This window comes from Liolophura sinensis, chromosome 1, assembly GCF_032854445.1.
Source record: "Liolophura sinensis isolate JHLJ2023 chromosome 1, CUHK_Ljap_v2, whole genome shotgun sequence".
NCBI classification, from domain to species: domain Eukaryota; kingdom Metazoa; phylum Mollusca; class Polyplacophora; order Chitonida; family Chitonidae; genus Liolophura; species Liolophura sinensis.
This window is the reverse complement of record NC_088295.1, coordinates 70,737,134-70,752,345: the sequence shown is the minus strand read 5'-3', so window position 1 is coordinate 70,752,345 and position 15,212 is coordinate 70,737,134. Positions and strand designations below refer to the sequence as shown.

Sequence of the window (15,212 nt, the reverse complement as noted above, 5' to 3'; positions counted from 1 at the left end):
CTTGATCAGACTGTATGGATTTGGGTAAACCAAACAGAGTAAAAAACTTTGTTAAAGCTTTGACAACAGACTTGGTGTTTATATTCCTTAAAGGAACAGCCTCGGGAAATCTGGTTGCTGTACACATAATAGTTAACACATACTGATTCCCAGACTTCGTCTTAGGTAGAGGGCCTACACAATCAATCAATATTCTGCTGAATGGCTCTAGAAAAGCTGGTACAGGCTCTAACGGTGCCTTAGGAATAGTTTGATTAGGCTTACCCACTACCTGGCATGTATGACATGATTTACAAAACTGGGTTACATCTCCCTTTAATCCTGGCCAAAAGAAGTGGTTCAGTATCCTGTAGTAGGTCTTGTTAACACCCAAGTGACCAGCTAATGGCATTTCATGTGCCATACGTAAAATTTCAGTTCGGTATGCCTTAGGCACAACAATCTGATGTTTAACAGCCCAGTCATCAGGTGGTCTCCATTTACGCATAAGTATATCAGACATGACATAACAACACACAGGTTCAGATCAAATAACACAATCATCGAGAGCTCTGTAAAACAAACATGAAATTTTCGGGCCTTTATGCTGTTCAGTTACAAACTGATGTTTAGAAACATGTGATATGTCACTAGGTGTACAATGGCCTGATTCATCATTATCAATACAGTCGCCTTGAGTAAACATTTGCGTAAGAAATGTATCTTGTAAGTCCGTTACTGTGTTTTTGCCGTCATCAGAAAGTTTGTTTGACATAGGCCTCGTTACAGCACAAGAGGGATACAAATCTGGAATTTCTTTCTCAACAGGAACAACAGTTTGATTTAAACAAGGTTTATCAGTTACAATAGGATTAACCATTACTTTGTCACCAGCAAGATCATTACCAAGTAGTAGATGAATTCCTTTAAAAGGCAAAGTAGACCTAATGCCGACAGTAACAGGACCCGAAATAATATCTGATGACAAGTAAGCTTTGTGAAGAGGCACAGATTCAAATTCAGCAGAGCTTACACCTCTAATTAATACATTTGATCCAGAATATGACTCATCCGAAAATGGCAAAACATCTTGTAACAATAAAGACTGAGAAGCTCCAGTATCTCTTAATACCTTGATCTTTGTATCACAAGACATGTCACTTTTAAGTGAGACTTTACCGTCACAAATAAATGGCTCAAAAACCTTCATAACATTATCCTGTGAATTCTGTGTACAATCTACTGGTGGAGTCTTAACATAATCAAATGCATCAACATTGTTTACTATGTCAGACTTTTTAGCAGTAACACACAAACCAGTAGGCTTGAAACCACCCTCCTGTTCTTGCCTTCTCTTTAAAGTATAACAATATGATATGACATGGCCTGGCTTCCTACAATAACTACATGTAACCCTGCTAAACTGTCTTTCAGTAAATGTATGGCCAGACCGTGGTTGAGTAGTGTTACCGTGGTAGAATTAACAGGGCTTCTTTGCTCACCTGATTTGTCAAAATTTTGAGTCTGTTTCGGTGGGCCTGAATTTGAGTTAAATGAATTGCTGGAAAAGGGTTGAGGCTTTCTAAATGTAGACGACTTTTTCTGAAATGAGGCCTTATGTGTAACCGTGTAAGTATCGGTCATAGTGGCTGCTGCTTCTAATGTATCAGCCTCTTTATCCTCAATGAAATTTCTGATATCATCAATAATACACCTTTTAAAGTCTTCAAACAGAATGATCTGTTTTAACTTTTCATAATCTTTATCTACACTTTTAGCAGAACACCACCTTCAATGTAAGTCTGATCTCTTTTCTCAAAATTTCTAAATTTCTGCCGATAGGCCTCTGGCACAAGCTCATATCTTTTTAAGATAGCATCTTTCACAAAATCATAATCTGCAGCCTGTTTTGTTGATAACTCTGTGTATGTATCCATAGATTTGCCACTTAACACGCTCTATAAAAGGGTAGTCCAAAACTTTTTAGGCCACTCTAAATTTTGAGTAATCTTCTCAAACTGTAGAAAATATTTATCTACATCAGTCTCACGAAATTGTGGCACCAATCTTATGTTTCTAGCGACGTCAAATTTTGGAGGTATATCAGAAAAAAACTTAAGCCAGGCCTATCTCCTTCTAGTCTCCTTGCTTCAATTTCGCTCTGAAGTCTCAATTTCTCCAATTCGAACACTCTTTCATTTTCCTTTTCTTTAAACAATCTTTCATTTTCCCTTTCTTTCTGTTCTAAGTCCTTCAGCCTTATTACAGTGGAATCATCGCCCTCAGGTCTGTACGCATCTAAGGCACTTTCAACAAACTCCTGTAATTCTACCAAACATTTAGCAATACTAAACTGCATATCTTTCTTGCGTACGGATCTTTTGATATTAAGATTCAGGTACTTGCTTAAAGCATACAAATCATTCTTATTTAACACATCAAAAATGTCCTGATCTGGCGCTTCCATAAACTTTGCCCCTTTTGCTGTACGTCTAGATTACACCGCTCATCTGTACACAGAGCCTGTGCTCTTCACTGTGCTTCTCTGAATACATGAGGACGTATTCCATGAGCCAACATTTTTTTCACACATGAATGTAGAACAGACACAGCAAGAGTGATAAAAGCCGACTCTCAGAGGCACTCGTATCCACATACAGATGTCTTGTCCAAATGAACATTTTGGGTCAGTGGAATACCACGCACCGTCACGGGTATGTAACCTAGCTACAATGGACGCAAACGAGCCATAAATAGAAATTTTAAGTTGTTTAACTGATTCGGCGGACACAAAACCTCGGAAATATGATAACACTTTTGATATTGACCTAAGTTCAGTAATGCTGCATATATATATTTAGGTCTGACCCCTTTCCGCGGTCTCTCGACATATTGTGCTTAGCTGATATCTCGCGTAGACCTGTATACAGAGGTAAGTTAACCTGAATTTCCTGGCTGGTGGTAGGTGGTGTGTGCTTAGACCTGACGGTTAGACAGGTACCCAGAATCCAAGGCACTGTTGCACAGGATTCCTGCCTCATTTCTTCTACTGCACCCCACACACTGCACAAGACGCTATCTAACGCCTCTTTTAGATGAATGAAATTTGAAGAGCAGGTTTACAGCTGAACTCAACCCGAGATACGGTACACATGTACTATGTACGTAATTGCATTTTTCTCTTCACTCGAAAAACACTATTTGTCAACGATTGATGTCGTGAGATAAGGTAGGTCTTTCCATATGCATAACCATATGTAAGATCAAAGCCCCGATAGCCCATATATAGACATCGATATATCCATGTTTATAGCCCTTTCTGTTATTACACGTCTAGTTAATTCAACTTCGTTTTAGAACGTGTGGTATTTTATGAGATGATTTTATCTGCCCTAAATTTAACACATGATTCATTTACTCACTCCCTGACCAAAATGTTTTGACTTCAGCAATAACCTTCAAATATGTATGTCTTGTGATAGTGTGTGCTGTATTCAGCGCTTCTCGCTCCGCGAGATTTGGGACAACCATGTAAGTTTGAAGTTTTTACGTAACAAAATGACTATTTAAAGTCGGGTATAAATTGCTGTTATCTCATACTATTGCAGGATTGTGAGGCTACTGAGGTCACTGTCGTGGGTATCAGGATACCTGTCCCGCACACCTGTTCGCTCAACAGTTTCTTCCACCAGACCGCCTGTAAGCCTGCGTAAACTCCACCACACAGAGCCAATAACTTTTTCGCGACACCTGTCTAACATGGCTTCCCCAGGTATGATCTCATCTGACATCCGCAGTCATAATACGTTTAAAACTAACTTTATATGCGTGAAAGCTTTCTGTAATCACTTTTGTAAATGTCTAGATGCGCTCAATGATTACTACTAGTCGCTAAACTAGTTTTGGAAATATAGACACAACAGTAGGTCTTTGCTGTGGGCATTGAACAAGAGAGGAACTGAACACTGAACCGATTATAATCAGGCAGATCTCAAGAGTTGTTGCCACTCAAATTAATTGACTTTTTACAGTAAAGACGAGCACATGAAATCTGCCATTGAAGAGCAAATGGAGCATTGAGGATAAGATAATACATGTTAAAGCTGACTCCAAAACAGTTCTTTGTCCTAGCAGTGGAAACAATGTGTAATATTGTTTTGGTTGGCAGACAATCCGTTCGAAGAAGGAGCAGATACAAGGCGATTCCTAGATGATCTATACAAGGTGATTGTCGACGAGGCTTTGGCGAAAGGCTGCAATGTCAACACAAAGGTTGTGGACTTTCAGTTCCCAGAAAAACTCAGTGTATGTATATATACTTGTGTATAGCAAACAAGTAGTCCTATATTGGCGATATACCCAATACTGCTTCAAAACAATCTGCAGGAATAGTTAATAGATAAGAATCTATAAACATTTAAATGGTGCCGGTCCGATTAACGTAAGGGCATAGTCGCTAATAAAGTGTTCTTTGTGAGTATAACTCGCCATCTAATCCAATACGTCCTGGTATTTAACACACATTTCGGCGAGGGTAGGACGACGGGAAAAATGATATAAAATTGCCAGTAATTCGGGAAAATGAAGGCTGCTAACCTGCATCATTTTTGTAGACACTCATTGATACAGAAATCAAAAAAGAACCAGAAAGCCATGACAAACTGTTAGATCTGGCCAGGCAGATCATCCAGTACAGCGTGAAGACAGGTAAGCCTGTGCGCCCAGAACATGTTAACAGTATGTCCCTTTTGAGTATACTAGAATGTCTGGTAGGTTCAACATATTGATTTACAAATGTATCGGTATGTTTTTGTTCTCTTGTTTGTTTTTTGTTTTTGACTAAATTTACTTCCATCCTCGGCTCAGACTTGGTCGACATATACACAAATCATTGTGACATGGTCATGACGTAATACTTTGTATTATCTTCAGTCTTCACAGCTTGTTTTAAAAGCAACAAAATAACAGAGATTTTGCCTCATCTTTGACCAACGAAACTTAATTTTCTGTCAGTAATATAACACGTTATAGATTAATTCGCTCTATATGAGGATGCGTAATACGAAAAAATTGGGTTTCAGGAAACCCGCGTTTTTTCAATCAGCAATATGGCGGCCTCAATCCCTACAGTTTGGCAGGTTCCTGGCTGTCAGACTCTCTCAACACAAACCTGTAAGTGTCCACGTTTGTCTGCAGACAGTCAGTTGGTCTGTTATCGTTACACTGCAACAAGGATCCAATTAACCAATCCTTTTTTTGCACAAGTTGATACTGGAGAATATAATGATTACGACGGAAGGCATATATTTACTGAGCCAGATATACATGTACAAAATTCCCAAAAAACCGTTACCAGGATGCAACGGTTTGAAAAGCATGCCTAAGCAAGTCTTTTTTTTCTACTTTGTGCCCGACATATGTTGGGGTATTTATTATTAGCAACACATGGACTTATGAATGCATCTCACCTTTACGTTTCTAACATTATTTATATTTGTATATAGGTGTATGTGTATTTATCAGCCCCGTAAAGGCAGAACCATCATTCCATTTGTCTGTCAATCTGTTTGTCTCTTCCAACTGAAGCTCAACATAATGAATTTAATGAGGTGCATATCTGCAACGTAATGAGCTACAGATCACGTTTGATGTTTCCTGTTGTTTTGTGCGCTTTTTCCAAAACTATAGCCGATTTTACCAAATTATAGCAATAACCATTCCAGGCTTTTATCTGAACCACTTATTGTCTTAAAATGAAATTTGATACAAACCTTAAGCTAAAACGTTGCAGACCAAGTTCAAGATCCACACTGTGCTTCAAACTGATTTGGCCGGTTTATAAATTGGCATTGAATTCATTTTTTAATGGGTTGAAAAATTACCACTATAAGTCATACAGCTGACGTTCGAGTTTCCTTTTTGTTTTGAAAATTCAGTGTTGCATTTTTCTACTTTGAGTCCATAATGGTGATATAAAATTAAAACAGAGAATAGTAAAAGAGCCATCGCCCCGATCTTGGGCCTAAAAAAACATTTCTTAAGGAGAAGAATCAAGAAAGTGAATTAATAACACGTCTTTGTTCCAGTCACACCTTCGAGGTAGCCCCAGCATTTGTCATACTGGAGAAGTCGATATTCCGCAAACTATGTGGTCTTGTGGGGTTTTCACGAGGTGATGGTGTCTTCTGTCCAGGTAAAATCGTGGGGCCAAGATAAATGATGTACAAAATATGTTTCGGTAAAGGTTTGCTCTGTTTACAACGACATGTATTCTTTGTTTGTCGCTGTGATACCACATTCACATCACACTGAATTATTTAAATCCATCTACAGTAGATATATACTATGTATCATATAATATTTAGAAATTCCATACAATCATAATATGTACACGAGTCAGTTTTAGAGCACAATTCACAACACAAATACCATTTGACCAGTTATTTCTGAGATAATTTCATTAGTTGGAGAGGACCTTCGTTATGTAATAAGTTTCCATAGTGATCCTGGCGATCAAATGACACCTGGTGACGTCGTCCATTGATAGACCTTCACGATCTCTTTTTTGTGATTTTAGGTGGATCCTTTGCCGTCTTTATGGCCATTCATCTAGCTAGGTATAAACGTTTTCCAGAGCTGAAAAAAACAGGAATGATGGCTTCTCCAAAATTTGTTCTGTTTGCCTCACAGGAAGTAAGTATAAATACCCTTAACATACAACGGAACACCAAATCTGGGATGGGATCTTAGTATTGAACTAATGATGTTCAGTCTACAAGACGGAGCCTGACTTGCTCAGACGGTGCTCACTCGCTGTAACCGTCAAGCCCATGATCACCTATTCGAATCCAGCTCTCGTTGATTCAGTGCTTTACTCAGATCACTCCTGTCCTCCACCAGTAGACCTGATCACCGTCATACGAGTGAAACATTCTTTAGCACGGAGTTAAACGTCAATCAATAAATGAACGAATTCACTTAAAGAGTATTCTTGGTAAAGGTGGTGTCATTGTAGACAATAGTGTTTTGTCCATGAGTATATCTGGTCACGTGAACAGGTGCACTGCTTAATTTGTCACCACTTGACATGTTTCCAAACTCTTCAGGTACATTATTCGGTGACCAAAGGAGCTGGGTTTCTAGGCTTTGGTACTGACAATGTTATCTCTGTAAAGTCAGACGACAGAGGAAAAATGATTCCAGCTGATTTTGAAAACAAAGTCCTGCAAGCTAAAGAACGGGTAGGTATACTGAGCACATACATCTGGTATTTGTACGTGTATTTCGTAGTGATACATGCTTCAAGCTATTATGTGACGGTATGAATTGCCTTATATCTGTGACGTCATTCTGTTGATAATACAATTCTGTGGAAGTTAAGCATCTTGCTCTTCCTTCACAGCTTCAGGTTATCTTACCTGCCTTACTACCACAGAGACATACCATGCGTGTTAACGATAAGAGACCGGTTAACATGAAGATATTGTAGATTCAGGACGAAGAGCGGTTTGTTCATTCGTAATGACGCACAGTTCCCATGACAACGGTTGTTTTTCGTTTTGAGCACGACTTAAGACTTTTTGTAATTAGAGCTACACTGTAAAAGACCGATATATATGAGACAGGCCTTAAAAAGTGTGAGGATTTTTTTGCCACAGGCGCTCCCATATTTATCGAATAGATGTCGCTAAATGATATGCACTGCGTTTTTTTTTTTGTAATATTTGAAGATGGAACTAAGCCTTAATCCATTCAGAAATACATTCACTGTGAGGTAGACTATGTAGAATTTCGTCGTCATGTCATACAAATATTGCATTTCAAATAGCAAACATTTTTCAAACAGTTCATCAGGATTAAAGAAATAATGTAGGTACACTACTTGCTTTCTTGCAGGGCGAGGTACCACTGTTTGTAATGGCGACCGGTGGCTCGACAGTACTAGGCTGCTTTGATCCTCTGCCCGCCGTTGCGGATATCTGTCAGGAACATGATATCTGGATGCACACGGATGTGCGTTGAATTTTTATCAGTCCTATAGAATGTAACTGTAAAAAGGTGTACGTTGGTGTCCGGTTAAAAATGTGGCAGAAAACAAATGTAACAACGTGTTAACTTAAGCTTCCATTAAATCTGCGCCACACCAACACTCATGTCTTGTATGTAAATAATGACCAGTTATTACTGCATAGCCCTATTCTGTACTACACTGTTGACTATTTATGGAATTCAATTCAATTCATGGCGATTGTTACATTATTGTTTTCTCTAAAGGCGTGTTGGGGTGGGACAACTTTGTTGTCGGCAAAACACAAGCATTTGTTGGATGGAATCCACAGGTAATTCAAAAAAGGCATTGTTGTTCGTGTGGAGTTCTTTGCAGTACAGAAAAATGTTCACTTTGTCCTGAATGGCAAGCTTACTTCACATACAATTAAGACCATTGGCAGGGGCGCAATTTACGGCAGGCTCTTTCTCAAGACTTTATCGGTAAGATATCAGTAAACAGATAAATCAGATCTTCCTGACAAATAAACTAAATTAATGTTACTGAGAGTTTTCTGTTGTTTAAGTTGCTGGCAAAGTTAAATGGTGTGCTGTACCAATTTGCGATCTGTAAACATCATTACCGCAAAGTTGACAGTTAGACATTAGATTTGGTATATTTCTAGATGCTCAAGATCAAGCCAAAATGCACTTCTTTGTTACTTCTTCCATATATATTGTTTCTTAAGTATGTCAAATCTATCTGTATTTCCTGTACAGATCTGATTCGGTGTCTTGGAATTTTCACAAAATGGGCGGGGCTTTACTCCAGTGCTCGGCATTTCTTGTCAAGGAAATGGTAAGGACCATGTACTTTGCCAAATAAAAAAACATATGATGATATAGTAGATAGTATAGTAAAAATAACTCAAAGCATTTTAAGGACTTCAATAGGATGTTGACGAAAAACATTATTAGGTTGTTCGGTATCGATTTGGTTATGTCTGTATAAGTTTGAAGTGTTACTGAACGATGATTTGTTTCTATTTTCATTGCTCCTAGGATCTTCTAAGGGAGAGCAATGCGTTATCAGCCACGTACTTGTTTCAAAAAGACAAGTTTTATGATACATCGTATGACATAGGTAAGCTGATTGCGGTACGTCACATGCACAAAAATGCTAAACTTGGTTTGTGTACCAAGTAAATAAACCAAAATGTGGGTTCCAGACTCAATATACCTATCCTCAGAAACAGCTCTGTAGTATTCTCAACTATGTATTTTATTGACTAACAGAGACATTTCCTATGGATAACAACTCCTGGATTTATTGTGTGGTGACGTTTCGATGTATGTTCTTACATCGTTATCAAACCATATGAACATATATTTTTGGTTTAAATGCTGGTTTTAAGGTCACTTTCCTGGCGGATACCCATCAAATCAGTGTTTTATTTTTTTAACACATGAATATTTTTGATACATAATATAAGTGCGTTAAGGGGATAAATAGTAAGCTATTTACAGAGATTTACGTTATCTTTACATAAGAAATACATAGATCTGCATTACAGAATTACACTGAGTTGGCTATACAGAAAATTACACTTATAGAGGGCGCCGTCCTGGAAAAACCAGCGTACTGGAAACCTGTGCCTGTAACAGGTGCGACAAGTATAATTGAGGAGCTAGGATGTCAGGCCTCATTGACTTAGTTGAAGCAAGAGATGGTCCTGTTGTTATGAAGTCTTTTAAGTTTCTGATCTTCGTTTTCTTGGTGTTAATTTTCTTTGGTTTCATGGGTCTTCTTATTGTTTTTCCTGTTTTCTTCTTTCCTGATTTCATTTTCTATTTCCAGTTTTTATTCGTGGCCTCCCATGGCGGCACAGATAGCACCTTTCATAGACCGGTAGAACAGTTCCTGGCCTAGAGTGTTGATGTGCACTCCGTCGTTGGTTAGAATTATTTTTATTTTTTGAGGGTTAGTATTTCATTTCTAGGGTGAAGGGGTTTGTCAAGTGTTTCTACTTGCAGACTGCAAAGTGAAGTGTCTTTGAAAGTTACTATTGCTACTTTTAAGCCAGAATATTGGATACTATCAGTTCGGTGTAGTAGAGTTTTGCTCGCGGATTGATAGACTATTGCACCATAGTCTATTTTGGAGTGAATTAAGCACTGGTACATTTTTATGAGTGTGTTTTTGTTGCCCCCCCCCCCCCCCCACCATTTAGTGCCTGAAATGTATTAGATTGAGATCGCGTTGGCATCTGATTGTGAGGTCATCAATATGATCTTTCCAGGTTAATCTGCTATCAAGAATCATGCCTAGGTATTTCACTTTGTCTTTGAATTTAATTTTCTTTTCGGGGGGCTTAGTACGCTCCCTTGAGGTGTACCATTTTGTTGAGTATGTCTTTTAGATGAAGTTTGTCCAAGTCTAACATTAAAGTCCTATTTCTTAGGGAGTCATTTATCCAATGTTGGATACTTCCTTTTATCCCGAGTTTATCGAATTGGAGTATAACTCCATCCTGTCAAACGAGGTCGACGGCTTTTTCAATATCGAGAAAAACAGCCAGAGTGTATTAGGGCCTACTTATCCCCTTTGGGATTTGATGTTGTAATTTTGTTAGATGGTCGTATGTACTACGTCCTTTTCTAAATCCACTTTGTGTTTCATTTAGTATTTTATTTTTGGCAAGTTGTACTTCTAGTCTGTTATTGACCATAGCTTCCATTAGTTTACATAGGCATGAGGTGAGTGATATTGGGCGGTAGGAGGAATTATCTGATGGTTTTTTTCCAGCATTTCAGATGGGAATAACAATGGACGATTTCCAGCTTCGTGGCAGCTGTTTTTTCCTCCAACTTGTATTTAGGAGATTCACTATTATATTTTGTGTTTTTAGCGGGAAGTGTTTTAGGTTTTTGTAGCCTAATTTGTCTTTGCCTGGTGATGTTTCTTTTTTGCAGTGACTGGCTTTGTGATATTCCTGTAGGGAGAAATCCTTGGTTTTGCTTTGTATATATTTATTCCATACCTGCTTTGAATTTGTTTTTGTATCAAGTGTTTCACAGTAGTTGTCCCAGTATTTGGCTTTGGACTGATTTTTCAGCTTCAGTTTTTAAGTGTTTGTATTTTTCGTGGTCTGTATGTAATCTGGCTCTTTTAAATTTACGCAGTGCTCTTTTTTGTTTCTTATATTTGCAGCGCATTCCCTGTTCCACCAGGGAACAGGATTTGCAGGTCTTTTATGCTGCGGAAATAGGGATGTGTTGTCCTGCAATCTTGAGTATACCATCAGTAAGATTTTGGTTGAATAGGTCTATATCGGAGAGGTAGTCATCATCAATGAATATATTTTGGCAATCTTTCTCAAAATTTTCCCAGTTTGCTTTGTGGAACAGAAATTTAATTGTTAAGATTTACTTCAGAATGAGGTGACATACCAAGTTGTGTCATGATAACGAAATGGTCACTCCCGGGTGTATCTGGTATAACATTCCAGCCTGCTTTAGGTGTGAGATCAGGTGTGGTAATAGTGAGATCTATTGCTGAAGTGTTGCCTGTGCCGAACTCTATTCTTCATCCTTCGCCGTCGTTTAAGTAGACTAGGTTGTGTTCCTCTAACCATGCTTGTACTGTGTTACCACGATCGTCACTGTGTTTACACTTTGCATCCCATAAAGGGTTATGACTATTGAAATCGCCACAGATAATAGCACTAGGGCTAAACATGGAAATAATATTGTCGAGCTCTGTTTTGGATATTTTCCTCATACTTCCAGGAGAGTATATGTTTATAATGTGAAATGGTTTATTTTCGTGGTGTATTTGAATAGCTTGCCATTTATGTAAGTCATTTACGTTATTCGAGCCCATGTACAGGTGTACAATGTTTTCCTTGACAAGGGTAAAGATTTCCACCCGGTCTGTCTGGTAATCTATCACATCGGTATGCTTTATAACCGGGGATATTGAACTTGTTGTTGGGGTTATTTCCTGATTTGAGGAAGGTTTCCTGAATACAAATAACCTCTGGGTTAGTTTCAGAGATAAGTACTTTTAGGTTGTACTTTTAATTTGAAGCCAAACAGTTGATCATTGTTAAGGCTGTATTTATACTGACGTACTTAGTCGTTCTCCTATTTTGGTTGGAGTGGATGTCTTCTGGGCACATTGTGGGTTCATTCCTCATTCAATTATTTCTTTTGAGATGAATCACTATATTTCTATATCACTATATACATAAGAAATGCCTCCGTAAAACCATACCACCCCAGCTCCTAAATGCCTCTGAAAGAAGCCATACGTCATCAACTATGTATTTTATTATAAATATATTATAAATGCCTTCATAGTTGTTGTCAGAGATGCCAGAATGCATTCTGTTATTTCAATAGATTATACTGTTAAATATAGCACACATTTACTTCTAATTCAGCATAAAGACTGTATTGGACTAACAGGATATTATTTTGATCATTTCACAGAATTATGTTGTAAGGACAAAATGTGTTCTAGCATCACACAGACACAAGACTTTTTGTTGAAATTCATACATTATTTTTTGAATGTATTGGAGTATAAACTAGTGTTATAATAATGTATTTAATTGTTGTTCGAAGCCATACTATTTCCTCACTTATGCATGCGATGGCGGTTAGCTATATTGGTACAGGAAACCGGAGAGTCCTGGGTTAACCACAAAGCTTTGACAAGTTACAAAGGAACATTCACACGTACGATGTACCAATAAATATATATACACAAGACAATGATGGAAGACAAGTGATCCTTAACGCACACCATAGACTGCGCTAATGGTTGCACGTACGCAATTGACCAGTTAGATCGACAGAATACACAAATAGCTTGTCTAGGGTCAGGATTGATCGTACAGCGATGGAAAGACAGCATCCTGACCACTCGACAATAACGATCCACTCATAACTTAGTCATGTGTGATTTCGAGGAAAAATGGTTCGGTGTATCATTCGCTAATGATAATCACTAGACTGTTCCTTGATTGAATTAATGAAAGGTTCTAACCGTTCCAACTTCGATACCTGTTCTCTGAGTATCATCAACCACAGCATTGATAGTACATGTACTGTACGTGTTGAGTAATGGTGTTCCAAAACATGAAAACTGACTGACGAACAAACATCTATGTTACTGTACCTTCTGGTTTGCTGACAGGAGACAACACTGTCCAGTGTGGAAGGAAGGTTGACGTGGTGAAGCTGTGGTTTATGTGGAAGGCTCTGGGAGACAGGGGTATGGAAAGCAGAGTGGACAAGCTGTTTGAAACCAGTCAGTATTTCACGGAGAGACTGAAAAAAACTGAGGGATTCCGGTTGGTCATCCCAAAGGTAATACGATCCCTAGGAATTTGAATTACACTTGTTAACCTGTGGTTTGCGAGTGTCAGCTACTTTGCGAATGTCAAAAGACACAGTGGGTTACAGAATGCAGAGTCTGTTCAGTATATACTACCCCTGTAAACCAACCCGCTACCTTTTCCTCGATGGTCGCGTTTAACACCAATCAAATAAATATAAAATGTTAAGGCCATGTTTATCCAACTACTGTTGTCTGTTAAATACATGTATAAACACGTCTAGTCTGAACAACTGTCAGATCCACAATACTAGCTAATGGTTAGATTTAGACACTCACCAAAGACCTCCCACGAAATGTTCAAGAAACCCAGGTCAAGTCTGTTGTTCGCGAGAAAGATTTTTATACAGCTAGTAAGTAAGTTCATCAGAAGCACATTAATTTTTCTGAGGGATGTCAGAAATTTGCGAACGGTAGGTGGATACGATACAAACATATGGAATCAGAGGCTTGAATCCACCAATTAAACGCGAGATCGCGCATTTTGACCTTGAATGTCTGATTTTCTTGACACCATCCTTGAAGGTCACTCCTTTTTATGGAAACAATGAGGGTTTATCATAATCTTTAAGTTCAATAATTTTCTGTTGATACCAACCAGCGCCATGTGGCAATACCGAAATATGCCAAATAAGTCAATGCTCCCCAGTCAGTTCCAGTTGTTCAGTAAAATTTTCAAGTCGTCAGTCGCCACTGTTCTCATGGGTTAAAGATACAGAAAAAATGTACTCAACGTTCAGATTATAAACATTAAGCCCATGACATGCATAATATAATACATAATAATACAGCATAATATAAGCTAAGTTCTCAATGCGAAACATGCTGGCATGATTTTCTTACATTTCCAGTTTGAGTGTACAAACGTGTGCTTCTGGTATATTCCTCCAAGCATGCGCGGTCAACCGGAAACTCCAGAATGGTGGGAAAAACTGAGCAAGGTTTGTGTATGATTTTAAGTCATCTGGTCATATAACAATCATCTTAATAAATGGTTATCTTAACGAAACAACCCAGCAATGGTGTATACGAAGCTGTATGAAATTAATTACGCTTTTAGACATTTACAATTCTTCAAAGAATGTATGACAGTGTCGATATGAAAACACTTCATTCATGTTAAAGTCTTCAAAAACTGTTGGAGGACAGTTGACAAATATGTATATATGCATTGATTTTTTGAATTAAAGGTGCCATACCAGACATTTTTGGGCAAGATCCATATCAGCTAATCAAATCGAATCGTCTGTATTTACCAAGAATATTTCAAATTTTTGCCTTTCAGTAAATTAATATCGGATTCGTATCTGTCCTATTCATGGTGATGTAGACGAGGCTGATATTATGGGGAAGGTGATAAGTTGAGCTATTCGATTTGCGCTGATCGATTTTTTGCCAAAAATGTCTGGTACAGCCTCTTATTTGTTCAATTCATATGTTTACTTTAAACTTATACTTATCGGTGTCGTTAAAATATGCTGACGCCGATTGCATGTGTTTGATAGGTAGCACCTGTGATCAAGGAACGGATGGTAATGGACGGGTCTATGATGATAGGCTACAATCCGCTACTGCATAAAGACTTCGTCAACTTCTTCAGGATTGTCTTCGTCAACGAAAGACAGACAAAAGAACTTGCCGATTTTGTCTTGGAAGAGATATCCCGCTTGGGAAAGGATCTGTAGTATGCCTACTGACTTTAACATTATGTTTGGTAGATGTTTAGGACGAAAAATATCCAATATTTCCAACGGCAGCAAAATACTCAGATATCCCGGTCTTCATCCGAAGCGGTCGTCATAGTGTCAATATGATCAAAATTTGCGCATGCTCTTCTAAAGCT

General features: G+C 38.3%; 1 protein-coding gene across 2 annotated transcripts; it reads left to right on the top strand.

The window, feature by feature from the left end:
- The first annotated feature begins 3,046 nt into the window (after positions 1 to 3,046).
- LOC135461316 (cysteine sulfinic acid decarboxylase-like) lies at positions 3,047 to 15,158 on the top strand. Of its 2 annotated transcripts, none has more exons than XM_064738343.1 (15): positions 3,047 to 3,140; positions 3,588 to 3,751; positions 4,148 to 4,284; positions 4,593 to 4,686; positions 5,061 to 5,151; positions 6,066 to 6,172; positions 6,557 to 6,672; positions 7,086 to 7,220; positions 7,876 to 7,992; positions 8,254 to 8,318; positions 8,746 to 8,824; positions 9,028 to 9,109; positions 13,169 to 13,341; positions 14,221 to 14,310; positions 14,875 to 15,158. In XM_064738343.1, coding segments are annotated over exons 1-15 (1,632 nt in total). In that variant the 5' UTR covers positions 3,047 to 3,138; the 3' UTR covers positions 15,055 to 15,158. The 2 variants fall into 2 exon arrangements, with proteins under 2 accessions (XP_064594413.1, XP_064594414.1); XM_064738344.1 differs by having other exon boundaries at positions 3,082 to 3,208.
- Positions 15,159 to 15,212: the final 54 nt, after the last annotated feature.